This window comes from Tetrao urogallus (assembly GCF_951394365.1).
Source record: "Tetrao urogallus genome assembly, chromosome: 13".
Lineage (NCBI taxonomy): Eukaryota > Metazoa > Chordata > Aves > Galliformes > Phasianidae > Tetrao > Tetrao urogallus.
The window spans coordinates 3913515-3940595 of NC_136826.1; the positions used below are offsets into that span (position 1 = coordinate 3913515).

General features: G+C 39.9%; 1 protein-coding gene across 2 annotated transcripts in view; it reads right to left on the reverse strand.

The window, feature by feature from the left end:
* The window catches only part of TENM1 (teneurin transmembrane protein 1), a gene marked incomplete at both ends in the record, with an annotated part of 228455 nt that overhangs the window by 94114 nt on the left and 107260 nt on the right, over positions 1-27081 (reverse strand). For both annotated transcript variants that reach the window (XM_079541735.1, XM_079541734.1), the window contains 5 exons: positions 12281-12481; positions 16229-16423; positions 17435-17536; positions 20727-20937; positions 22530-22729. In XM_079541735.1, the coding sequence (XP_079397861.1) occupies positions 12281-12481; positions 16229-16423; positions 17435-17536; positions 20727-20937; positions 22530-22729 (909 nt within the window). The remainder of the gene's footprint in view (positions 1-12280; positions 12482-16228; positions 16424-17434; positions 17537-20726; positions 20938-22529; positions 22730-27081) is intronic.

Here is a 27081-nt window from a genome sequence, read left to right on the forward strand (position 1 = left end):
AGAGGGACCTGGACAGGCTGGAGAAGTGGGTCCATGAGAACATAATCAGGTTCAATAAGGCCAAGTGCAGGCTGTTGCACTTGGGCTGGGGCAATCCCAAGTGCTTACAGAGACTGGGCAAAGAACCCCTTGAGAGCAGCCCTGTGGAGAAGGACTTGGGGGTTCTGGTGGATGAGAAGTTGGATATGAGCCAGCAGTGTGAGCCTCGAGCCCGGAAGGCCAACTGTGTTCTGGGCTGCATTAAAAAAGGGATCATTGTGGTCCTTTCCAACCCAGGCCATTGTATGATTCTATGATTCCACGAAGTACAGAAATATCAGCACAGTAAGAAATCACATTAGCATTTGTGTTTGTACCATGGGAGGGTTTCCATAGCACGACTAAATGAGACACTGAGTAGACAGTGATCAAATAGGAAATGAAGGAACAACCTGAAATAGACAAATGGCTTAAAACAAGTCTGATGTAAGAATTCAGAAAGTACAGAAGTCCTCAAGTCAGATGTCATCCAAGTTGTTGGCACATCCTCCTCCTTCCATAGCAGTTGGCCCTACAGGATTCAGAAGCACCCCAAAATGCAGTGAATGCTCAGGAAGGAGCCAGCAGTGCAAGGCATGGCTTTGAGATGTGTGTAGACACAGTAGCCAAGCCAGAGATCTTACCTGTATGTGAATCAGTAGTTCCACCCCCCTCCTCTCCATCCATCTCCTGGGTCTGTGTCCCTGGTCTTATCTGGAGCTTATCTGAAACTGGTGAGCTCACTCAGAACATCAAACTGGCAGATCATTGTTCACTTTATCATCTTAGATTAATACCCGACAGCTTGCTGAGCTAAATCAGCCCACTGAGGGATAAGAGGAGCAATGTGGGCAGGGTAAAGGAGGAGATGCAGAGCCCAGCCTGTCTGGAGCTGTCCTGAGGAGCCACAGTCTTTGTCCCAAGGGAAAGTGACACATATTAGGTAACAAGGGAGGCAGATGACAGGAGGATACATTTTATATTAGAGAAGTGGACTTTGGGGAATATTTATTATAATATTCTGAAGCCTTTAGTTGTGCTGTTACATCATCAGTCTTTCTCACAATGTGCAGTGCAACACGTAACTCACGAAGATCTTCATCTGCTTTGGTATTCAGGCTTGTGGACAAGCACAAAAGCCATTTCCTCCCCTTCACTCTTGCTCACAGCTCCATGGGATGCCTCCTGACCAGCTCTGCTGCCCGAGCTCCAGGCAGACTGCAGTGCTTGTGTAGGGCGCTGGGCTGGAGGCTGCTCCATGCTCAGACATCAGATCCTCAGCAGCTGCGAATTTTCTCTGCTCCTGGGAAACCAACAGTCACCCTAATTCACACTAATTAAAGGCTTTGTTTCAGTTTTTGTACCTGTACACTTCGCAATCAAAACAAGGTTCTCTAAGTGTAGAGCTGAGAAGTTAATTTCCTGATTTAAATAAACCTCAGCTGTGCAGGCTGACTGTGAGCAACACAGTGGCAAATTGCTGGGAGCTGGCCTCAGCCGACCCCTGCAGTTTCTTATAGACTTTCATGAAATATAGCCTTTATCAAATCTAAAATTCAGATTCCCTGACTTAAACCAATTAATGAATAAGAGACATAAAAAATGTTCAACTCAAGCAGTCTAGAATCCTTACTGACACGTCTTTAACTCTGAATGTTCATTAATTTTATTGAAGGAAGGCAAATGTGAGCTGTGAAGCATTATTTATTCTTGAGAACGAGACAAATATGTTGATCGTTCCTGAGCTAATCAAAAAAGCATTAAAAATTCACTCCACATTCTTCATTTTAATTATCTAAGTCAACAATGAGTTCTTTTAAACGTATTTTATAATATGTTTCTACTTACGTGATACGAAAAGGGAAATGAAAGCTAAATATTTTATAATTTGTAATGATAAGGGAAGATATTAATGTTAATTCAACATGTTTCAGGAAATTCATTCTTGGAAATTCACATAAAGAATACAAAAACATATGTAAGCAAAAGTGGTCCAATAATACGAAAACACTTTCATTTTACTTTTTATCACACACGATGAGGAGCCTTCCGTTACTGACTCTCTAAACCCTTCCATATCGCATTCAGAACTTTGCTATCCATTTTTTAATAAGTGGATTTCCATAAAGATTAGAAATTAATCTAACCCAACTTTCACCCAATATGCTTAACTGCTGGAGGCAGCAAAAATCACCTATCTAGGCCTAATAAAGAACGTTTTTTCAATTTAAATATACATCACGTTTAATAAGCTTGTATGATAATTTCAACAATGTTCCTGAGCTTTTTAAATTACATTCCCACTGTGTCCTGGAGACAACTATGTTCCAGCTTTCATTTTCGGCATCTGACTTTATTAACAATTTTTTTTACACCATAAAGAATTTCATAATGTTCAAGTTCTATAAGTTTCTAAGGCATCTGAGCTATTTTTTCCAGTGAAACCTAATGGAAAGCTGTCCCCATCGGTTACCTGGCAGAGTGCAGTAGAGAGATTTGATGTGGATACCAAGTTTTACAAACTTGTAATAAAAACTATACTATTTTTATGGCAGAGCTTATCTAATTTCCCTCATTTAAATAAACTCCTTTGGCAATCTGGGTGTTACAACTGCATCTGGGTTGGGCTCCTCCTACAGAGTTACAATCTGCCACTTGGGTGTGAATGTTTTTCACATTCCTAGCCAACCCCAGCTATGCCACTATGCTGCTCAGCCAAGGGCAGCTTTCCTATAGAGGCATCACAGAAGTGGGCATGGACTACAGCAGCATTCAGGGGTATCTGATCTTCAAGCTCAAGTTAAAAATCGGATGGACTTGGAAGCAGCTGCAGAACAACAGCCAGCTTTTGAGAGAGTGCTTCCTCCAGCAAACAGGAATGAGGTTCCTATGTGCAAGAGGCAGCATGGTCCCAAGCCATTACTGCTAACTTTTCATGAAATTTGGTGTCATGAAATAAAACTGTCCGGACAGATCATCACTGAAATGACTGACAACTGTTTTAATAAACAACAAACGCATAAATGAAATTAATGGAAATTTACTAAAGACAGCGATGCAAAGGAATTCACATGATAATCTATAATCCATCTCTGTTTGAAATCCAGTCATGATTGGCATCCCTCAGCAAGCTCCCAGCAACAGAGAACCTACAAACAGCACTGAGTAACCAATCCCTACCATCCCCGAATTTCTGTAGCTGACAAATGCTTTTTCAGCCTAAATTTCTTTCTTGCTGCAATTCTTCTCATCCCTTTCCCCACGGATCACATACCTACACACCTGACAATATCCCAGCAATTTGTGGATTTGAGCTTCGCATTTTAATTGTGTGAATAAATGCAAAGTAACACTTCCTTGTTAATTATATGACAACTTTAAAACGATTCCATTGAGTTGATTCTCACCCATACCTCCAAAAGCATTTCCACAGATGTTTCCAAAGATTCTGCTCTTGCCCAAGGTGGGAACACAGTGGTGCATCCCAATAAAAGGCACAAAGATTCAGACTCATCTCACCCAACTTGAGACATCTGCATGTGAAACAGTTTTCTACTGCAAATCTGGATCCACTTCAAAGCAGCAAAAACTTATCTTGCCAGTAGTATTATTAATACATTAACACACAGTGATCAAATATTTCTACCAAAGGCAAAATGAAGTTTCATTTTAAGCCTTTTCCCTGTAATCTTTATGCAGTAAACCTTTTGCCATGTTGCTTCACAGATATCCAACTACCTTTCTTATCTTCTTGCCACAGTCCAGAACACACAGAATGAAACCACTGGAACGAAAATAACCAGACCTTGCCATTTGTTGCTCATGATGGTTCACCATCAATCTACTGATGGTTTTAATTGCTTGCTGAAAATAATCCCACTATCATCTCACTGTACCTAGTTCTAATGCATTAAGTACTCCATAAATAGCACTTCTGACTTCCAGCACGGACGTTGCCATTAACACTATTGTGTATCTCAAAATATATGAATGCAATTTCATTAAAAAAAAAACAAAACACCACCACCACGATACTGTAATGTAACTTGTGATAATACTATTTAGACGGTATCTTTTTCACACTGGGGAGACTCCTATTCCTTCAAAATTTGCTTCTCTGAAAAAGTAATCGGTGAGCAAATAGAAAGGTCCCAGAGGCAGATTCTGCAGAAGCAGATGGGAATGACAGAGAAACTTTCCCTTTCTTGGATCTTTTATCACACTTTTCTTTTCAGCTTTATTTTTCATGTGATGAAGAATATTCTCTTCCTGATCCAAATCCAATTTGTATATATAAAAAACCTCGCCCTTCATCGATTTCACTATGGCTCAAAATGGTTTTTTTTACAGTGGAAAAATTTAATCAATACAATCTTATGGATCTGGACTGGTAATGGTAAACACACTCACTGATATTTCATTTCAGGGAGCCAAAGCTCTGCAAATTGATACCACTGAAAAGAATTACTCATTTGCCACTGGGTATATCTCTGTTTACCCAGCCATAGTATTGGTGAAGCAGAATACGATTATGCTGTGCTGACACACAAGGGACTCTAGCTGCAGAACCTGTCTCGTTCTTAGAGATGATACACGTTGGCAGGTCAGATAAGGCCTTTGTGGGAAATGCTTAAAATAAATGAACTGCAACCTAACAGCAAGGAGGATGAGACTGACACAAAGGTGAGAGACACAATGCTCTGACCAGCCCTGTTTTTTAGTGCCCTGTTTCCCACGTAAACGCTTTCTTGTCAAATCTGCTCCTGTTTTACAATTTGTCCCCACTATTTGATTTCCACTTGTACTTCTTGTAAAGCAGTGAAATTACAGTCGTCACTGGAGAATCATAGTCTGACTAATAAGCTCCGAAATCCTTCCCAATGTTCTGAGAACCACAAATGGAAATGCCTTGCAGTGTCTGCCTCATTTGATATTTTATGTGATCGGGAGACTAGTAAGAAAAAGCTGTTCAGAATAATCTATCCTGAGTCAAAATGGCTGAGATGAAGGCTATGAAAGCTTTGCCTTCATGTCCACTTACAGAGGGAAAATGCAATAGCCAGTTCCTTGGGCTGAAAAACAGTCATATAGGAAAATGGGAAACCTAAAGAGTAAGTGACAGACCACGAGAAACAGTTTGGGCAGGAGGCAATACATGACAATGATGAGAAGCCCAGAGAGCACCCAAATGGCTTAGCAGACAGAAAGGTAACAGGCAAAGAATTGGCTCTGCTGGTACTTTTAATAATGCTGTCTCACAGGCACAGCCTGAGCTAATACAGCATCAAAGGAAAATAAAGATTTGGAAACAGCTGTTTGCAGCAAAGGTTCACAAGATTGCCTGAGTGGATCAGGGTATGTCTTTATACAAGCACTAAATCTTTCATGATACACAGAAGTATTATTATTAACACCAAATAGGGCTCTGCTCGGAACATGAAGTTTTCAGAATTATTTAATCAGTAAATTTGATTAGTAATATTCAGTAAAGAAATAATGAATTATTTAAGCACCGCAAAGAGCAGACACCATCTGTAATACAGAGGTGTAGAAGCTGACCTCTAGCAAGTGAGTCTACTCACAAAAACTACAGTAGTGAAGATAGATATTTTACTGAACACATCTTCAAAGGGCTCAGAACGCTGGAAAGTTGGGCATGGATTCTGGTTCTCAAAATATTAGAGGAACATCTATTGAGAATCACTTGTGTAAAGGCAGTGGCAGCCCAGAAGCGGCATGCATGCACTTGTTGACTGATTGGGTGTGGGGCTGACCCTGAGAAGGAAGGGGGACAGTGGGGCACATTCAAAAGGACATCCATCCATTTTTACAATTCTTTTTTTTTCGGTGAAGAACACAACAGGAACATTGGATCAACTAAATTATTGGGAACATTGTGTTCCCGAGAAAAAATGTTTTTAGCACAGTAAAGATAGTAAAGAGGAGAAATTAAATGTCATTACCAGCTTCTGAGCAGCACCTCAGTGTCACAATCAAAAATAAAATTAGCTGAAGAGGTTGGAATTGCTTCCTCTCTTTTTAGCACAAATAAGGAGTTTCCTGGGGAAACTGAAGAGCCAAGCATAATGAGCTCTTCCACCGGAACCAGGAGCACAGCCCCAAGTCATGCAGTATTCGATGGCTTACTATGAACCCCGCTTGCACAGACTAGGAGCAGACATTTCTGTGCTCAGTGCTGTGTTTGTGAAGATCAGCACACTGCAGCTCTCAGCAAATAAACCATAACCTCCTCTGTGTCAGCAGCACTAATAGAAATAGCGACATGCGTCTGGCTGCTGCTGCTCTGCTTTGTTGCTGTTAATGCAAAGATGCAGCTCCTGGCTTGCACTTCTCTGGTACTGGTGAGAAGCAGCACCTTGTGCACACAGCCCTGGCTTTTCAATGTGAGCTGCTGCCCCACTCCTCAGCACCCTAGGCACAACTGCTTTCTAGATTTTAAGAAGCGAGTGTCCTTTATAACTCTGTGCTCCCTCTCCCTTCTACACTGCATGTAATTTTCCACTCACTCTTCATTTCTCCCTGGTTTTGCCCATGCTGGCACCTTGCTGAGCAGTGCAGTTGTCCTCCAGCCATGCTGCTGGGCACAGCCTGCTCGGAGGGAAGCTGTCCCTTCACAGCTGCCTCTCCCTGGGCACAGCTGGTGGGGCACAGCCCGGCTGTTTGGTGGCGAGGTGGATGGGCATGATGTGGGACTGAAAATAAAAAGACGTCATGTGAACTACCCACTTTCTGCAGCACATCAGAAAATGATTTCGGAGCACAAGGTCGCAGATACCATTTTAACAATCTGCTCATAAAATGGCCAAGGCTTCCTAAATTAAAGAGCACATTGCTGCTACAGTACACGAGGAATTTATTCTCTATCACCCCTAACATTAGCTTGCATAATTACAGTAAGTCAAATTTTATTTTAAAACTGTTACTGAAGCCTAAACATGTAAGCAAAAGTCCTTGCTTAAAGAAGGCAGAGACCACGATTTCCTTAAAAGTCTACATATATTATCCTTGCAACAATCTACACAATCAAAAACCTTAAAAATGCAGTATGCAGGAGAAAAGAAAGTTTCCATGATTTCAACTTTTATCAGTAGCAATTTCCTATTTTCAGAAGTAACTTGAACTTAATAGAAAGAGTCTGCTGCATAAGTGTATTGAAATGATAGCTATTTTTGTAGAACTCTTACCATGACAATAAAAAATATTTTAAATAGCTGCTTTTCAGGGACCTGTGCGACACATCTTGCATAATAAATTTCAGAGGCACAAAAACTCTAGCTATCCTAGCGGTTTTTTGTACTCTTGCTCTCATCTGTGCTTTTTCAGCTGCAAGGAAGGGAAGCTGCCTCCTGCTATGAGCTCCCTTCTTTAAATGCTCCTGGCATGAGTAACTTGCTGGATATAATCACTGAGCTTGTCTTTGCAAATTAAAACGTGAAGGCCTGTGCATCTTTATTGCCCTTTTCTCCATCTCAGCTTTTCTATTCTTCCTCCATTACAGCACCAGCAGGAGCTTCCCACAACTTCCCTGCTTTACAGAGACCTCTTACAAAAGGGTTCTCACAGAGTATGATCCTTTCATATTCAGAGTCTCCATCTTGATATTTTCTTGCATAATGAATGTTCACATAACTCCTTTCCATACGATAACCTATCAGTTTTTTTTACTATGTTTTACTGCAAAGTAAATCCTTCTACCAGATCACCTACCATATAGTTGATAGGGATGAGACGCATAAAGGGATGTGGGCACCTAACTACCACTTTAAATGTCTGAGTTTAAAATTTAGGTTATAAAACCTTTTGCTCAGCTTACCTAAATCTGGATGTACTTAAACCACTTTGGCACTTGAATTGCTCCTAGAATCCCACTTATTTGCCAGGTTCTGCTACCGGATAATACCCAACCAAGGTCATACAGCTCTGCTTCAGTCTCTGTGACCTCACAGTTCACAAGGTCCTTACACAGTTGTTGACTGTGGATACTAATGAGTATTATCCTTAAAACAGATCTGCTGGATTAGGCCTAGAACAAACACGTTGAGGTGGATATTTCCTGCACACAATGCACTCCTGCACTACTTATACAGATGCTATGCTAAGCGTGCAGAGGAAAATCTCTGTTAGCTATGTGAATGGAGGAGGGACAGGACAATAATGCTGTTGCCACAAGCAATTCACATATCTTGGGCCTGGATAAGGGAAGAGCTCCTGGGACAGGAGAATCCAGATTTGCAGCTATGGGTTCCTCCCAGGGGAATGAGTAATACTTGTTTGTGGACTGTAGCAGGATTTACATACCTGACTTTATTAAATCAGGTTTACATTTGAATTGGGGATATTTCTAGTAACTGCTGTATAGCTACAGACAACAATAAATTAAGGATCTTAATTTTCAGGAAGGAAAAAGAAAGGAAAAAGACATTTTTGGCATATCTAGAAAATAAGCAGCACTCAGTTGAATCACAGAATCACCAAAGTTGGAAAAGACCCACATGATCACCCAGTCCAACCATCCACCGATCGCCAAAACATCCCAACTTTCCTCACTGTATCTTCCATCCTTGACTTATCCAATTTCTTAAATAGGGACATGACTACATCAGGTATTCCTGGTTCATGCTGGACTGATCTCAACATGTACGACAATTAATTTTTACTGGAGTGCTTCTTCATTGCTTTAAATTTCTCATGTTTAAAATTCTCCAGTAAAACATATTAGCCGTTCCAATCTTTAACTACTAAGCTTTTAATAGAAATCCTGCTCACCAGATATCTTCTTTCAAACTCTTGCAACTCGACGGGAGATTCAAGTCAAATGAATCACACATCATTTTTTTTCTATTCGATGAAATATACAGTAGTAAAAAGAGTCTTTCGACAATGTCAGACAACTTACAGCATGGGAAACTTCAATCATCCTTTTAATTAGCAGAGCGGTAATAACCAAAGCTCTTCACAAATTAAAGAAAGCGGACAGTTAGATGAAATTAAGTAAGTCCATCATTTCTTCAGAGCAAAACAATGAAGGATACTTACAGTGTTAATTAAAAGATTCTTGAGATTTCTCTAAAATAGGGAGTAAAATGCCAACATGGAAAATAACAGTCTGCAGAAAACGTACAGTGGATTATATCACATACGGATACGAACACTGCTGTGAGTTGTTTGTAGTGAATATCCTTGTCCTTGGCAAATCAGAATGACTGACACCCATAATTTGCAATTTCCTAAACCTGAAGAGTTTTCTGATTGCAATGAAATGGTTTTACCTAATTATTTTTTCAAGTTGCAGTTTTTGATGTTTAATTTTGAAATCAATTTGAGATGTCTTGAACTATATTAATACACTGTATTATGCCTTCATTTCTTTTTGAAGCACTTTACTTTAAAAAATGCATACTTCTAATGATTTTTAAATTACTCTACTCTGCACATATCAATTTACAACAATTACAACATTTTGCATTTTTCAAAGCACTTCAATTTTAAAGAGGTTTTATGCCTTGCAAGATACTGAGGAAAGAGGCTGCTGATCCATTTTTACCCTTTGTAAAATTACCACCAATCTTGCTAGAGAGCTTAACCAAAAATAGATATGCTAAATATATACCATCTACATATAATCATTTTAGGATGAATGTTTTTGTGACTAAGAACTGCCAGTATTCTTTTCCCAATCATAATTAGGTTGCTTCAGTGGTATAAATGGATTCAGTGGAAGTATGACAAATGTCCTGGAGTAAGGAGGACAAAAACTGTCCTACTTTGGCTGAACAGAGTCTAGAGAAATGAATACAGGATGGAATGTCAGAGGCATCAGCTCTGTCACAGAATTCAGGCTGTAAGTTCTTATATTACACCTCATCACAATAAATTAATGACACGGGGCTAGATTGTCACCTGGAACACTGGCTTTGCACAGCGGCACCACTGCAGTTATGCTACTTGATGCTAGCTAAGGATCTGCTCCCCTCAACAACTCTGCCATCCGTTTTGATGTTTTACCCCCTTAATCTCTAGGCTCCACACTATACATCTGAGAACAGAGGATGAGGTTTTCTCTCCAGTTTGTTGATGCTGCACCTTCAATTTACAAGTTTCCTTTCTGCCTGTCAACGAGTAGATAGTATTCACAAGTTTGATTTTGTCTTTTCGAAACACACTGCCTATTTGCCTCAAAGCCAAATGACTCATTAACATCAAGGAATCACAGACATTAAGTAGAAATTTGACTCTCCTGATGTACTACCAGGCTTACAACAATATCAGTGACACCTCTAACGCAGACGGATGTGACAGTGCACATGACTGTTTGGCCATCCATCATGTTGCAGAGCCTCATGAGCCTTGTGTAAGGGCACCTGGGAAGGTGAAGTGGGCCAGGAGGGGATACAGCTACTGCTCTGAGCAAAGACCTGCTGCCATTCCTCTCTACCTCTTAAATGACCGCCCTACTGCCTAGCGGAGACAGGGCAGGAAATCCTCTGTATCATGTGCTGTGATTGGCTGACACCTCTGTCTGAGCTGGCTGAGGGCTGTCACCCTGCTGGACTGATGCTCTGAGAACCCCAAGGCTGCCCTTGGAGGTGCAGGGGCAGGTCTGTGTGCTCTGCAGGGGATTCCCAGCTCACATAGGCCAGGCATGCTGCAAATTCTGCATGAATGTGCCAGCCCTAGGACTTGTTATGTGCTTCCATAGGACGAATGAACTAGGAATAAGTTAAAAGTACGTGAGGAAAGGGATAAATTAGATACAGAGGAATCAACATGTTTGTTGATGGTGAGGAAAGCATCCTGTCTTGATAACACAGTGGACACTAGGGACACAGAGAAGCATTTTCCCAGCTGGTGTATGAAGGTAAGAAAAAAGTTACTTCCAGAAATTCAACGAAGCAGCTTTGAAGGCGAGAAAAACATGAGAACTACGATCCTAGCACAGAACACGAAAGCTTCACTGCAGTTATTCATTAGCTTTTTGTTCCCTTAGTATCCAATTGCCCCATGTAGCTGACACAATGGAACCACTGGAGTTTAACATCTCTTTTCAAGCTACAGTAGTTTCAGGCTAGAGCAGAATTAGTTTGCGTACTTTTTGAGGAAAAAAAATAACTAATAAATTACTGGCAACATTCCTAATTATTTGCTTAATCAATGGAAGTCTTATTTTAGCACATAATAAAAGACATAAAAAAAATGCAAGCTGAAAGCCAGTAAAAATCAATTCTTATCAGAGCAGGTACCCTATCTAACAGAAACCACACGTGCTAATTTTGGAGTATGGAATGAGTGTGGGGTCTGTGTAACAAATACTCAAAATTATCAACACATCGATAGTTTGTGGCTGAAAAAGTTATAATGGAGTCTCAGCCTAAAAATCATAATCATGAACTTTAAATAAATGAAATTTAAACTATTCCATGTGTTGTTCTGAAGGATGATTTCTAAGAAAAACTGGTGACGTGGACCACTGGTTGTATTCCACAGCATTCAGCAAATCTGTCACTTAGATCTCCTCTGTACTAGGATGCATTACTCATCATCTGAGAATCTAGTCTTCTGAGCTCCAGAGGAAAAAAAAAAATGGCAGTACCTACTTTAGTAATGATATGCTCCATTACAGAGTAAAATATCCTGAGTGCTCTTGATTCAAGAAAACGAAATGTAAATGTACAAAGCACATAAAAAACCCATTTCAACTCTTAATCAAATTCAGCAGGATTAAACTCTGATAGTCTTCTAAGAAAGAAAAGAGTTTCTATTCCAGCATGAGAGAACAGATGACCATTTCTGTTTAAATATTTTTTGACAGCAACTTCCTACTTGTGAGTCACTGAATTCACACTACGATATCCTCCCAGTCTCTCTCAGGATTGTATATTTCCTCATTGCATGATCCTGATAAGCACTGAACACCTCAGGAGAGAATCCTGCTTAACTCCTGTCCAAGCTGGGAGCCACTTGCACTCTTGCAGGCCTACCATTCTCACAGTCAGGCAGTCAGCATCCTTGCTGCAAAGGAAAAGCCATTTTTATCCTTGTTGGCACAAAACCAGTTGTTGCCAAACCCACTGGCGTATTTACCAAGAAATTGGCGTGCAGTGTCACAGCACCCCGGCTCATCTCTGTCTTATTTTTCAAAGCAATACTCGTGCAGCAACAGAAACTACTTTCCTTCACAAGCCAAACAGCAAGCATAAGCTTTTAACTGGCTTAATTGCAAAAAGACAATCAGCAAACAAACCTGTAGAGCAGTCAGAACCCGTCCACTGTGGCTCACAGCTGCAGAGCCCCACGTCCAGGAGGAAGGTGCCGTGCCCTGAGCACTGCTCCTGGCAGATGGGCAGTGATGTCTCGCAGTTCACGCCGCCCCAGCCCGCGGAGCAGTGGCACTCCCCTTGAACGCACACGCCGTGACCGGAGCACATCGGATCCAGGCAGTCCTCTGGAAAGCAGGGAATGCACAACTTAAGAGAACTAAACTTAACACCTTTACAGCGGTTTCCCAGAGACATCCAGCAATAGAGATTAACTGCAGACTGAAATGATGGTGACTAAAACACAAGAAAAAACTGCCTATGCTAACATCTGTGCAAAAATATAAGCTAAAAAAGGGAAAAAAGTCAAGTGCATAGACTCATGGAGAACATGGTTCTACTCATTGCAGATACTCTTATATCTGTCGATCTAAGTCAAGGAAGTATGGATTTCAGCAGCGGAGCTGGGAAAGAACTGCAGCAATTAAATGTTATTTTTACAATTATGCGTTGTGTTTTCATTCTGGTATTTGTGTTCTATGCTTTATTTACATTTGGGAAAAGACAGATTTATCGTTTCACGCTCCTGAGGAAATCTCTCTCTACAGCTGAGAATCTGGTAGGAAAAAAAAGGTCATCCACTAGCTCTAAATTGTGACTCTCTGAATACACACTGTGAAGAAATCTCATATTCTCATAAAAAGTATGTGCTGGGCAACTGAAGATAATGAACAGATTCATAAAAGTCGTAACATATTGATGAACGATTTGCAAACAGACAAAGAGCTAAATTTGTTCTCAATTTGGATTAAACCATTCTTAGTGAAAAATTCAGGAGCTCTGTAGAAGAATTTAAATCAGCTGGTTAGTCCCACATAATCAGCATATTCTTTCATCAAGATCCAGCATTTCTTTAACAAGATAGACACGAAGCAGAACACAGCCTGCCGTCTCTGGAGGCCACAATGAGGCTACAGAGCTAGAGAAGAATTCGTGGGGTCTTTGAGCATGCAAAACAATTAGCCTATTCATATTAGATCGTGCTTCATACCAACATTGTTAAAAAAGGCACTTTGGAAGTTCTTGTATGCATTTTTCAAGTATTAGCCCAAATACAGTTTTAATAGTTAAATAGTACACTTAACAAACAGTATTTTGTATTACAAGAATGAAGAGATGTTCACTGTTTCAGCAGCAGAAGACTAAACGTTTCTCTTTGAGATTAAGAGCATCCAGTTTACAGCATCTTTTGACCTACGAATTAAGAAGCAACGCTTTGTATCTTTGTGCCGCTGGCCCACAAGTTCAAGATCTTAAGTCAGCTTTTATTCTGTATCTTTTTTTAGCCTTCCAGGCTTGTGCGCAGTGCAGTGCAATCCCGAAAAAGAGAAATCAATATTTCTGGACAAAGTACCTAGGTTGCTCTGAAAGTAATGCCTCCTCTTTATTTCCGTGGAAACTACAACAAAGAGCGCTATTTGATAGAGAAAATTCTCAACTACAAACGCTCTTTTTCCAACACAGTCACAACCATTAGCTATGCATTCTCACCAGAGATGAACAGGAGCCTGAATGCTGCACTTGCAACAGTCTGCATCAGTGGAGATGTGCCACTGTCACCAGTGCTAAAATACACCACCCAGCCCTGACTGTGCTCACATCCACTCTTTGGTCTCCAGAAATATTTGGCAAGTGTTGATGAACGTCAGTAGGTGTCATTCTTTCTGCAGGAAGGAATTCAGTGGCATTGCTTTGGTTCATCTTCACTTCCATGTCAGATACCACTTTGTCAGACTGCCCTTCTGCCGCCACCTGTCACACAGCCACACAATGGAACAGGATATTGGCAGGACAGTTTAGCTTCTATTGCTGTACCACCAACATCCACCTCTGACATCGTGGGCCAACATCATAAAATAGGAGGCATTACTTTCAGAGCAAGCCTCACTCACCTTGCTAAGCACAGCACAAAAATACTCGGCAATTTTCTTTTATCCTGAAAGACAGCTCTTGATTTTGCTGATCTTTTGAAACTGAGAGCCTCCATAAGCAGGTTAAAAAGCATTATTTCTTTTAGTAATAATAACCTGACTGCACAACACTGAAGGTTGTCCATAGCTGTGAATACACAGAGCTACTGGTGTGCCCTGGATTGAACATCTGTTACTGTCTGCTGCAGTCACAATGCAGCTGCAATATTAAACTCATATTTACATACAATATTCTAATTCCAGTCCCTGACAGAGTTACCTGCATTATTGTACCAGTTATGCAGCACAGTACAGTAAATGGAATGGTCATGTCATGCACACACTATTACAATAAAAATCCACTCCACTGTATAGTTCTGTTTTATCTGCCCTCTTCCTACATGATTCCACTTTTATTTTATAATTATTTTAAAAAATCCAAGGTTTTCATGCACTTATTTTCAATAGCTGTCTAAGTACATTCATCTCAATTATTTTTTCAACCATTTTGTAGGACCACATTATGCCAACAAGCCAAGTAACTGCAAATGGCAGTCTCTTGTCAGCTTCAGGCTTATTCAGCATCACAGCCTCAGTGAGTATATTTGTGCATTACTTGCTTTTTCTCATCTGAGTTTTCTTGTTTTTTTTTCCATTCCTGAAACTACAAACAGCAGAGAATGTCAGAAATATTCTGTGGATCCTCCCTTTAAAAACCATATCAGGTATGTCAAATCCATCAAATCCATCCTGGACATTTTTCTGATTAGAGAATTCAGGCCACAGAAGAGCTTCCTCTGTGTGCTACTCAAAAGAATTACCTAAAATCTATATAGCACAAAGCACAAAGTATGCTGGCACTAGCTTCAGGCTAACGGTACTACTGAAAAATCATCAAATCAGGGCAAGCATGAAGAACAGCTCTGCTTTCCGAGGCTATGCACAGGGGAAGAAAGTCATAGCTGATGAGCTATCTCAGAAATGCCAGCAGCCAAATAACAACTGTTTCTGTAGATGAGGGCAGAGACACATCGGTACTACAAGCAGCTGAAGTACAATTACTTCTTCTCGTAATTTCCCACTTTTTATTAGCCAAGCTTTAAAGGACGCCAGTTTAGTACCCTGAATAGAAGCTCACAGTAAAAATGACATATGACAACAGAATTACACAGCATGCTCTGCTAAACTGAACCTGTTCGCATCTCAACATGCAAAAGAATGAAGAAAGGGAAAAGATGATTATGATCTGCTGATTACTTTGGAGAAACACCGGAGCCTATTTTGTTTAGATCATCTTCTGACTGCCTTATCTCCTTAGATTTTGGCAGAAAAGAAAGAAAGAAACAAACAAACAAACAGAGTCTTTGACAATGCACACTAAGGGACTGAGGTTTCTGGCACAAGGAGCCTGGCAATCCCAGCTGCCCTTTCTGAAAGAAGTGTCAGGGTCTTGAGAGAAAAAAGCAGAAACAAACATAATGGGATGGTCTCACTGCTTTCTCTCAGAAAAATGTTGTGATGTTTTCCTTACTGGATTGAGAAGCCCCTTCTTGCTGAAAGGCAACAACATCCCCCCGGTTCTTGCTATCAGGATTTGGAGGAAGTGAAACCACCTGAGAATTCATCGTGGACAGCATTTCAGAGGACTGCTCATGTCCCACTTACTAGGTATACTTATTAGACAATGTTAAACACTTCTAATCTTTTAGGATACAAAATGTTTTATTCTTGGAAATTGTGTGATTAACCCCCACTGACTGTCACTGAGACCTGAACGCCTTTATCTTTGAAAATTTTCGATCTCACATTCCTCTCCCCGAGACTTTAAAGGTGCTTTTGTGAAAAGGAGCATTACCTTACAGTAAGTCTCTCACATCTGTGTGAGTTTTAACTACCTTAAAACAGCTTTGGAGATTAAAGACTGAAATGAAACTCCCTAACTATAGAGAGGGAAACTTCACAAACCTTCCTCACAGATCTCCCCTTTGTATCCAGGGACGCAGATGCAGACTCCCATGATACAGGTGCCGTGGCCAAAGCAGGTCGGGTCGATACACTGTTCCTCAGGAACATCACACTCTGGTCCTTTCCACCCATTTCGACACACACAGTGACCTTTCTCATATTCTCCATTTCCACTACAGAGCACCGGGCAGGAATCTGAAGAAGGCAGATTGACCTTTTTAATATATTTACATTCTTACATAGATTAACATTTATTGCATTTGTCATTCTGTAAAATCGCTTTTCCACTCCTGCTCTCCCAGTCCTTCACTAGATTTGAGGACTATGACAAAGAAGTAGTGCAGCAGTGATCCAGGCAGCCTAGTATCCTCAGCCTGCTTCACTACCATACTTAATTTTGACTTGAAATGGGACATCTTGGAAGATAAAAATCCCTCCCCTTGTTGGGTCTTTGCAGAAATTTTGCACAGTGATGCCTGCTTATCATTTTTTTAACATTAATATTTGTTCCCTGCGAAGCAAGACAGTGCCTTATTCTTTCTTCTAAGCAAACCTCTTACTACCCAAGTTTTTAGCTATTGCTGAACTACAAGCACACCACTGATATGGAAGCTAAGTTTTACAATCCACTATCAATTTCTGACCCAATCAATTTCATAACACATAAAGTCAATCTAAAATTTGAGGAAACACAGGAAAAACATGAGAACCTGCAGACAGAATTGATGATGGACAATACAGAAATAAGATCACATGATCTCCTTAGCAAGTTTTTGCTCCACGTGCTGAAAAATCTCTGTATTGGTTTAGGATTTCTTTTCCACACCTATTCAAGTTAAGATCACGGAAGCATTCGACTGACATGTGAGATGTTCTCTGAAGTGAAAAAGTCACTTTTAAATAACTGTAAACGCTGTGTTCAGCTGATGCTCTCAATTAAAAAAAATAAAAAATCACAAAATGGGCGCAAAGAGCGATGGAGGAATCTGTTGTCTCTGCAAGTCATGGCGAGAAAAGTTGTTGAGGCATCTTAGCTAAAGTACAGCATAAAAAACTTTCTATGCCTGTGCTTGTGGTGCATTTGCCATCTGTCTGTAAAAAGGATTCAAATCTCATTTAATGGCTTTGAATCTTTGTAAGCTCAGCCGTCACACTCCATAATCACGATTCCTGTCCTGCACTGCAGGTTGGTTGATATGAGATTACCTTTTGCACAATCCGGACCAAGGAATCCTGGGAAACAGTGGCAGTGCCCCGAGATACATTCTCCATTCCCATTGCAATTAGTAGAGCAGTCATCCAGGACTTCTATTTATTCAGATTGTCATGCAGAAAGGAAAACACAAATTAGTTGAATTTGAAAAGCATGGCATCTTCACCCCACTCTGTGGGACACATCTCAACATACAAATAGGTGAGGAAGCAGTAAAAAGCCCATTTCCATTCACAGGAAGAATAAAACAAGATTCCTGTTCAAGCAGCTTACAAATATTAGATTTTGTCTTGACAGCTTTGAGATAATAAGTGCATCATTCATATTACACCAGAAAGCTTTTAAAGTAAGTGTTCATGTAAAATTTACCACCATTAAAAGCACTGCAAGAACCAAAGTATTTGTGGAGAAATGTTCACCTTAAACACTTTCTTTTACTGTTGAAGTAATTTGTTGGAAACTTGTCTATAGAGTGTATCATCTACTATGGTGCTCACTCAAAGCATGTGCATTGCATTCTTTGGGGGAAGGCAGGGTTTTCACTTTTATACAAGATGAAAAAACATCTTCCATAAAGCAATACAACTCAAGGCCTTTACAGGCCTAACAAGAAGATTTGAAGAAAAAAATCCACCTTTAGGTCTAATCTTACACTACTGCATGCTTCATCATACAGCATTGGATAGGAAACCACTTAACCTCACACGTCTTGGGGCAGGCTTATGTCTGTACTTCTGTTAGCTGTCCTTAATCTACACATGTATTTCCTACAGGATTTCAGTGGATTCAATGACTTAGATGCATTTTATGTGAAAAATGTGAAACGAATGTAAGGCTAAGATGCTTCCAAGATAGGTCATAAGCACACGCTACCATTAATATGAATAAATGAAGTAAGTTTATTTTGATCTTATTTATGGACACTTGGGCAGACAAGAATTGATTCCTCTGGAAATCTTGTACTGATACTGAAAAACATTAATTTCCTTCCAGGCTATCACTTTATACCAAAAAACGGGCATTTTCTATGTAACTGCTCATCAGATATGCACAACCTAGACATAGATATTTGTTTCAAGGTCAAGAAATCAGCCTTATTTTTTTTTTTCCTTTTTCTTTTTTTTTTTTTTTCCCAAAAACAAGTTTTTTTGCAGATATACAGCTTGTTATTAATTTTTACATATTATTGTTCATTATCAACTCTGCTCCTTGCCTATTGAGAAGACAGAATCCCTAGAATCACATGATGAAGGACCCCTACACTAACTTGAAGAATTGGCCGTTCGAACAGTTAATTCCGTGGGACACAACGTCCTGTTTGGACTGGCCTTTATTCAGTCTATGGAAGTACTGGAGGCATGACAGATTTTGCAAGCAAATTACACACCATCCCACTCCCCTCTGAGGGGAACTCGGATCAGAGCTTTAGGTAAAGTGTCAGCAAAATCAATTTTGTACAACACTGACATCCAGCAACTGAAAAGACTTCCTAATGGATGCTCAAGAGGAGGCCAAGAGTGCCTCATGCAGCCAGCAGTGACATACAGCAGAGATGCGTGCCAGCTCTCATACTGACTGTTTCAGACTGCAGTCTTGGTTGATTCAGTTGTTGGTAGAGTGGTAAAATATGACTCTAGCCGTAGACACTCCCCAGCGTCCGTGGTAAGGAGCACAGCTCAAGGATCAGAAGATGATTAGATTTTTTTTTGACTCCCTCTTCTCCACCCTCCACTCCCCCACCCCCCAAAAAAACCAACACAACAACCAAGAACCACTGTGCAAAGAAAAATATAAGAAGAAGATATACAGGCTGTGAAACCACAATAGCTAGCAGTATGTTCAAATCCATCAGCAGTAGATTCTTGCAGCATGAAGCCTCATTTTCCCCCCAAGTTCTTTCTGCCCAATTTCTTCTCACAGCCATTTCTCAGGTTAGTGGACTCCTGTCCACCCCATGGCCCTCACTGCTCCCCTCCATAAGATTCAGCGTGTTCTGCTTATTGACCAGAGAAGGGATAAGCAGCTTCTTCCTCACCAAATTTAATGGGAAATTAATTGCAGTATTCAATTGCATCTATCATTATTATTTTTTTTTTGTGTGTGTGTGATTATATGCTACTCAGTGATGAAATACTGTTTAGACTCCCCTGTATAAACACTGCTGTGTTAAAGTAGAAATAAACAAGGGGGCAGACATTTGGATTCTGATCTGGACTGGAGTTTGGCCAGGTTTTATGCTCCTCATAGAGCATCTGTGAGCATGCTTCATAAATTGCTTGAGAATTATTTTCTCACATAACACCGAACAATTGTATTTCTCCCACCAGTAAAAGATTCACGCTTCTCCACAAAGCAAGTACGAACTTTTAAACATAAAAAACTCATTGCATTTCTATTTCAGTTTTAAAATAATTCCTGTAAGTCCTTCACCAGTCTTGGTACTTGAATCATACTGTCCTGCTCCACAAGGTGTTTACCATCAAGTAAAAATAGCATCCAATTGTTCTGAAGAGCAGATGGCATGTCCATTACTAGTAAAGACATCTTGCTAAACATATGGCAGAACAGGTTAACTAAAGGGCAAAGTGGTTAAAGTCTTGCAGCAAATCAAGGCACTCATAAATACAACACTTCACCTGAAATGAAATTCCAAACAAACCCTATGTGTGAGCACTGCTCTGCAACAACACCTAGAGTTGCAAACATTTGTCCACCTTTATTTATTAAGGAGGCAACAGGGATTTCATATCCCACCAGCACAGGGTCTCCTCTATTTGCCTTTGAGTTCCAAAGAAAATGGTGCAGTTGGATGATTGTATAAAACAACAGCAAACACCCATCAAACAGCAGCAATCAAATCCACAAAAGCATGCTTCTAGATTTTCTAACTGATTAAAATACTGAAAACACAAACATATAAGGTGTGGATAATTTCTGTATGATTTATGGTTCCAGTGTGAATAGACAGGGCAGACATATCCTCTTTCTGCTTTGGGCAAGATAACACCAGAAATTACTCAGCTATTTAAGCTATTACATGAAAGTTTTAAAACACATGACAACTTCACACATAATTAATTTAACATCCATCTTTAACACACAAATGTTTCTATTTGCCTAATATCAGCATAAATATGAAGTTACTCCACTGAGGTTAATTAAACAGAACTGAAATAAAACATTTTTAAGAGAATATTTAAGAGACGCTGGGATCAACGATCTACTTTCAAATGCAGCTTTCCAATGCAGTAATCACTGTAGCAATTTTACTGTAATTGTTCTTACCGATTGCCGTGGTCAGCACAAACACTTGCTCCACTTTCTTTCCATCATTGTAAAATGCCATATGCCAAGCACCTTGATCCATGTACTCAATGAAGCCTGTCTCTTGTAGTGAAGTTAAGATCAGATTCCTGGGAGCTTGCTGAGCCTCCTCTGAGTTTTTTGGTTCCTGCTTAATTAACTGCTTTCCATCCATCAATTTTACAAAATCAAACTGAAATAATAATGAGCAACAATTAACCACCTAGTAAATTTTTATGGAATCTGCTCTCTGTGTCTCATTCAAACAGCAACAAGCAGCTGAAATCTCGAGAGGAATGGCCTGTTTGACTAAGTGTTCATCAGTGTGGACAGTAGTTGCATAACCTGGTCTGTTTAGCATTAGTTCTTCATTTCAGATACAAAGTATTATGGTAGATCAGAAATTTGGCACCAAAGCTTGCTGTCTGCTATAGGAGAGTAAATTCAGACTTGCTGCACTAAATGTAGCAAACTAACTTCAAATTACATCTCCTTCATGGGAATAATTCCAAAATTCCTAATCTATAATGCTTAGGCATCTCAAATGCAAAAAACAGATAAAATGTGCTATTCTTCCATACAAAATTTTAAAATATCTCTTCCTATATATCGGTATCAAAAGCTATTTCTTCTTTTTATTTATAATTAATTTGACTCATGGCAATAATTGACTATTTTGTGACATGGAAACAATATTGAATGGAGTTGATTCCAACAATTGATTTTCAGTAAAGTTCAAGTTCAGCTCAACTGAAGGCCCGCTTTTTATTAAAGCCAATAATAGCTAAAATCTCTCATTTTTAAGGTCTAACCTCCTGTAAATCGTTTTTGAGGTTAGACTACACAATCTCAACAGAATCACAGAATTGCATGACTCAGTAGGGACCTCTGAAGACCCCTCAGTCCAACTCCCTCTGCTACAGCAGCTCCCTACAGCAGGTGGCACAGAAAAGCGTCCAGGCAGTTGAGATATCTCCCAAGGAGGAAACTCCACCACCTCTCTGGGCAGGCCATTCCAGTGCTCTGTCACTCTCACAGTAATGAAATTCTTCCTCTTGTTCTTGCAGAACTTCCTGTTGCATTGCCTCCTACAACTTCCTGTGTTCCAGATTTTGCCTACTGCTCCTTGTTCTGTCATTTCCAAACAATCTTTCTGTGATTCTGCATCTGAGTTTATCACATGTGGTGTAATCCTGCTATCAGACAGCAGAAAAGCCTATTATCATCCATTGAAATGAGAGCTTCATATGCCAAATGCATTAAGGAAAAAAACCCAGTTGAATGAAACCAGCAATACTGCACATTCTTTTTGCGGAGATAGCCTTTCTCCTGCAAATCCCCTGCAAAAAATAATAGTTGTATCAGAAACTAGAATTATAAACAGCATTTTTTCTTCCCCCTATTTACACTGACTGTAGTCTGCTTGCTTTGATGAATACCTAGAAAGATGAAAGCATTTTCAAATGAACTGGGAACTGGTATTTCATGCCACTACCCTAAGAGAAGATGCTGGATCTACACACTGTGCACCTGTCCAGGCTCCCACAGTCATCTGGCAGTGGTCAGAATTGCTGATCTTGTTGATACAATGCTGCCTCTCCATCTGAGTGGGTGTATTTTCAGGGTTCAGCTACACCTCAGTAAAAGAATGAGATGAACAAAATGCTCTGTGTGGTTACGGTCAGTTCCTTCCTTCTTCCCTGCTTTGCAAGTGCATCGGGAACACTAGCATTGGGAACATTGCTCTTTGAAACTGTAATGCACGATACCATTGCTAGTAATTACCTGAGTGTGAGTAGGTGGAATGTTTCTTCTGCCATAAATTCCCAGCAGAGAATCCTTTGCCAGTGAAATGTTAAATTTCAGGTACACAGGGTGATGGATGGTGATCTGAAAGCGCCAGAATAAGCCGGGTGGGATTGTTTGCATAACTTGTGCTCCAATCTCAACTTCTCCTGTGTCTATGGCCCGTCCCTTCTGAAACACTGATTTTCCAGAAACAAAGAAAGCAATCAGTTACATATTCATAAGGGGGAGAAAATACCACATCAGATATAATAAATAACGTCTACACTGAGGACATTTCTTTGAAATCACTGTATTTCTCATTCAGCTAGATGAAAAATAGAAATGAACTTGTGTGCAGAATTACCACGATGGGTGTCACAGCATGTTTTTACCTCGGAAATCCTGGAACACTTTACTGACTACAAAAAGGTACCGGTGCTGCTGCAGGAACCACGGCCTTTGCGTCTGTCTATCAGCTGTGCAAACAGAACCCACTTGACAGAGCGTGGAGAGCACGCAGCAGGACAGCTTCCTCTGGCACGGCGCTCCAGCTACTGCCGGGTGGGCATTGCATAAGCTGCACAAATGGACACCGGCGAACAGAGAAAAGCCATCAAACTGCTAGGTTAGAGCCCAAGCCCGGATTTCTGTTAAGCACCATTCCAGTGATAACCCAGTCCTAGAGAAATAAGGAACATCTGTTTTTGCTTGGATTTTCTGCACAAAAGCATAGCAGGGGCATAAAGACGGGGATAGGCAATTTAAAGGGAAAACTGGCATCATTTTGTAGAGCCTAACAATAAATCTGCAGACATCTACAGTATGCAACTTCACATGTGGGTATGAGAGAGCTGAAATAGAAAGGGAAATGAAATGCATAAGGAAGCCACTGCCAAACTAAAACAGAGCTCACTTGCTTTGCTGGTGTGTATCACCATCTTTGTCTATTTTAGTGCCTGCCTGTGATCAGCATCCTGACATGCTGCAAGCTACACTAGTCCTGCTAACATCTGAGCTAACTCCTGCTAACATCTGAGCTAACTCTACTGAAAGTTTTGCAAAACTCTAAAGCTCATTTGTAAGCTTTCTCTCAAGTAGAAAAAAAAAAAGGACAGCATGCTACAATGGAGAGTGGACCAAGAGATCAAATTCAGCAGCCATATCTATTTCTGTGTCATTTCCACATGATTCCAACATCGTGGTGATGGATAAAGAGAAGCAATCAATGTGACTGGAGATTCATTTTTTTACAATAATGCACAGAAATATAGAATGCAAAATAATGTACATGAAATGATATAAATTGTCCTTGGAAACAAACACAGCAGTAGTGAAGCTAGGGCCAGATTTTTCCTAAACATATTAATAACAAAGATCCTCGGTGGGATCTTTCAATGGATTTAACTTGTGTAGGAAGTACTTAGCATTCTTAATGAATAGAGATTTAATTTACAAGGCAGGAGCAATCCTCAGGGTACTGGATCTTCCAGTTTATGGCTGCTTTGTGTCATGGGAAACAAAAGCACAGCAAGAACGAGGAGCTGACTTTTAACACCTTACTATATAAAAGCATGAATTTTTGGAGCACAGAAATTGTTTGCTAGTACTCTAAAAATATATCTGTTCCTTAATTAACAAGCTAAAAAATTCCCAAATCACTGCTTTAGCAATGTTCAAGGTGAGAATTTTTTTTTTTTTCACCTCCTTAGTGAAAAAAGTTGTGTGTGTTGAGTTTTGAGAGGAGATTTAAATGTCTGGTGTGGCTGGGCAAAGAAAGCGAGTCCCTCCCACTCCAGCCCATACATTAGATCCCACTCAGCTGATGTAAATTTAAAAACCTTTTCCCCCATTTCCAGTACTCCAGAGATATTAAATCTTAATGATTCTTTGCAAGCAATTACCCTGGGTTAAGTAAAACACTAAGGAACTTTTTGGTGATATTGACACATGGTAATTAACGTGATTCAATTACAAGATGGTGGAGCACTAAGTAAAAAGTCAAGGATACAGTATCATTTTTGAAGTTAATGGCATTATTGGTCCATGTTCAAGGTCTTTTAAAATACAGTAACTGCCTTTGAGTTTGTTGAAGTGAGGCAGCCTACTTCGTCGCTGAAGTGAAATGAAACGCAAAAGGCCTTTACGTAGGGCACAGGCATTCTTCGAGAAAGTATTTTCACTAATTGGTGTTATCAAATTATGCTGAATAGCTGTGAGTGTTGCTAGGCTCAAAGCAACACTTCTCTGAAAAGTCATTCCACGTTCAGATGAAAATGTTGTTTCAGTAACAATTTCATATAATTAAAAAAACCCCACACATGTACTTGGATTTACTGCTATTTCTCTGAAAGAAGTGCATGCTGTTGTTGACAATGCTAAAATGAAAAAATCCACGTTATCTTCCACCTACTGAAAGCAGTACTGGCAGCACCCCTACCTTTCCAACACCATTTTTTCAGATAACCACGCAGCATGAGAAGGCGACTGTAAGCACCACATCTGAAGTGCATTTTCATATTCACCAAGCCACTGCGCTCTCCTCTATTGAAAAAACAATTTAGCTCTGTTTTTGTGCTTAACTGAATGAAACAGGTATTTGGCCAAACAAATAAGGCAATGAAGATATGCTATTCACAGACTATCCTCAAATGCTTTCTTACACTTTCTTGTGAAGTCGTAGGTAAGCTATTAAAATTACAGTGTTGCAGTACAATTTCTACACTTGTTCTGAAAGCTTCTTTCTCATACCATTTTCCCCACGACAAAATATCATTTAATTACCTACGTTCAATTCCTAGTACTGCTCCCAGTCTTACAAACTGGTACTAATTCTTCCCCATTTTTCCTAAGCGCAGTTTTCTCTACAATTCTAAAACAGAAGATAGACTCCTAATCACAGGTTTCTTTTGGCTTCAAGAAAGTAAAGCTCTAAACAGCATGGTGCCAATTATCTTCACAAGAAAGAACCCATATGCTGATTATTACTGATCCTGAAACAATCAATCTCCTTGTACTCTCCTGGTAAATATCAGCATCGATAGGACGTCTGAGATTTTAATCACATTGCTACATATTAAAATGTTAACTCATAGCCATGGGTCACTGTGTTATAAAATGACTTCTTAAAGAAATCCGACTTGCTGGTTTGTAAATTTGATTTTCATTAGAAAATTAGTTAAATATATGCTTTCAAGGTCTGGTACAGCATCTCGTGCTGTTGCACAGAGTTGGGAAAATAGGGGGTCACAACATCTGATAATATTTATTTATCCTTGTGAAATCACATTAGAGGCTTCAAGGCAAAGTATCAACTTTCTATGGTACGCTGTTGAAGTGAGGGGAGTTCCATGTTTCTAGTCCTCCTTTCAAGACATCAGTGTAGAGTATTTGGCACAAGTATTGAGTATAAAATTACTGATACATATTAAAGATGATGGAAAGAGAGAAAGATAAGAAGGGAGGAAGGGAGGAAAGGAGGAAGGAAACTATCAGAAAGCTGCCAGAGATAGATTATGCACGTATCAATGCTTTGCACTGAGTCCACATGGCTATTCTTATGCTTCCTCAAGCGTATAGCCTGGATTGTAGGTTTCCCAAGAGGTGAAAGACAACAAGATGGACAACAGTCTACCTGTGTTCAAGACTGACCCCATAAACTACCAGATAGGCCCTTGGAGAAGTGGCTCTGGTGTTACAGCTCTCCACACTTTAGTGTTCTCTGCGAATTGTGACATTAGGATCACTTGAGACAAGGGGCTGTTATTTATTTATTTAAACTACTACATTGTGTTCCCTATTGACTCATCTGAGTCTCTTCTCTATTATCAAATATCTAATTTCTAGGATCATGTTTTGATGTTTTTCCTATATCTTCTCCTCTGGAAGCCAAACACTTTGGATGGGTTTTTATTAAATCTGTAATATATTGGCAAAGTGATTTAATGCACTTTAGAAGAACTATTTGAGACATCTTAGACATTTTCCATGTGCACCAGGAAAAAATACAAAAGTGTATAGAACGTTTACTGTAATTCACTGTCAATCCATTCTAACAGAAGAAATAATGGATAACAATATTATTGCGCCCTCATATATATTTCTGCTGCTCATTTATCTACCACGATCTCTATCCAGCTGTGCCACATTGATTTGTGAGACTACTGATGTGAGATGCAATCTTCCTTCTGGACAGAATGGTACAAACCCTGCCCCACCTTGTCTCATATTTAGAATCATATATCTAACCTTGCAGACACAGAATCAAATCATTGCTCCGCTATAAATGCTGGAAATTCTGGAAATCTCCCACACTGCAGAACTCTCAGTACAGTTTTACTTTCCTTCTAACAACTGAAAGACTAGGGTTAATCTTCTATTTCTATTCATTTTTCTCTGATATAATCCATCTGATTTAACAACTTTTTCTGAGTATTTTAAAAAGCAATGAGAGCAATATCTGCTTCTTAGAGTCAGAAAACATCATCTTACTGTATTATGTAGTGGTCAATGGAAAATATGGGTCAGGGTTTCTAGCTAATATTGGGGTAGG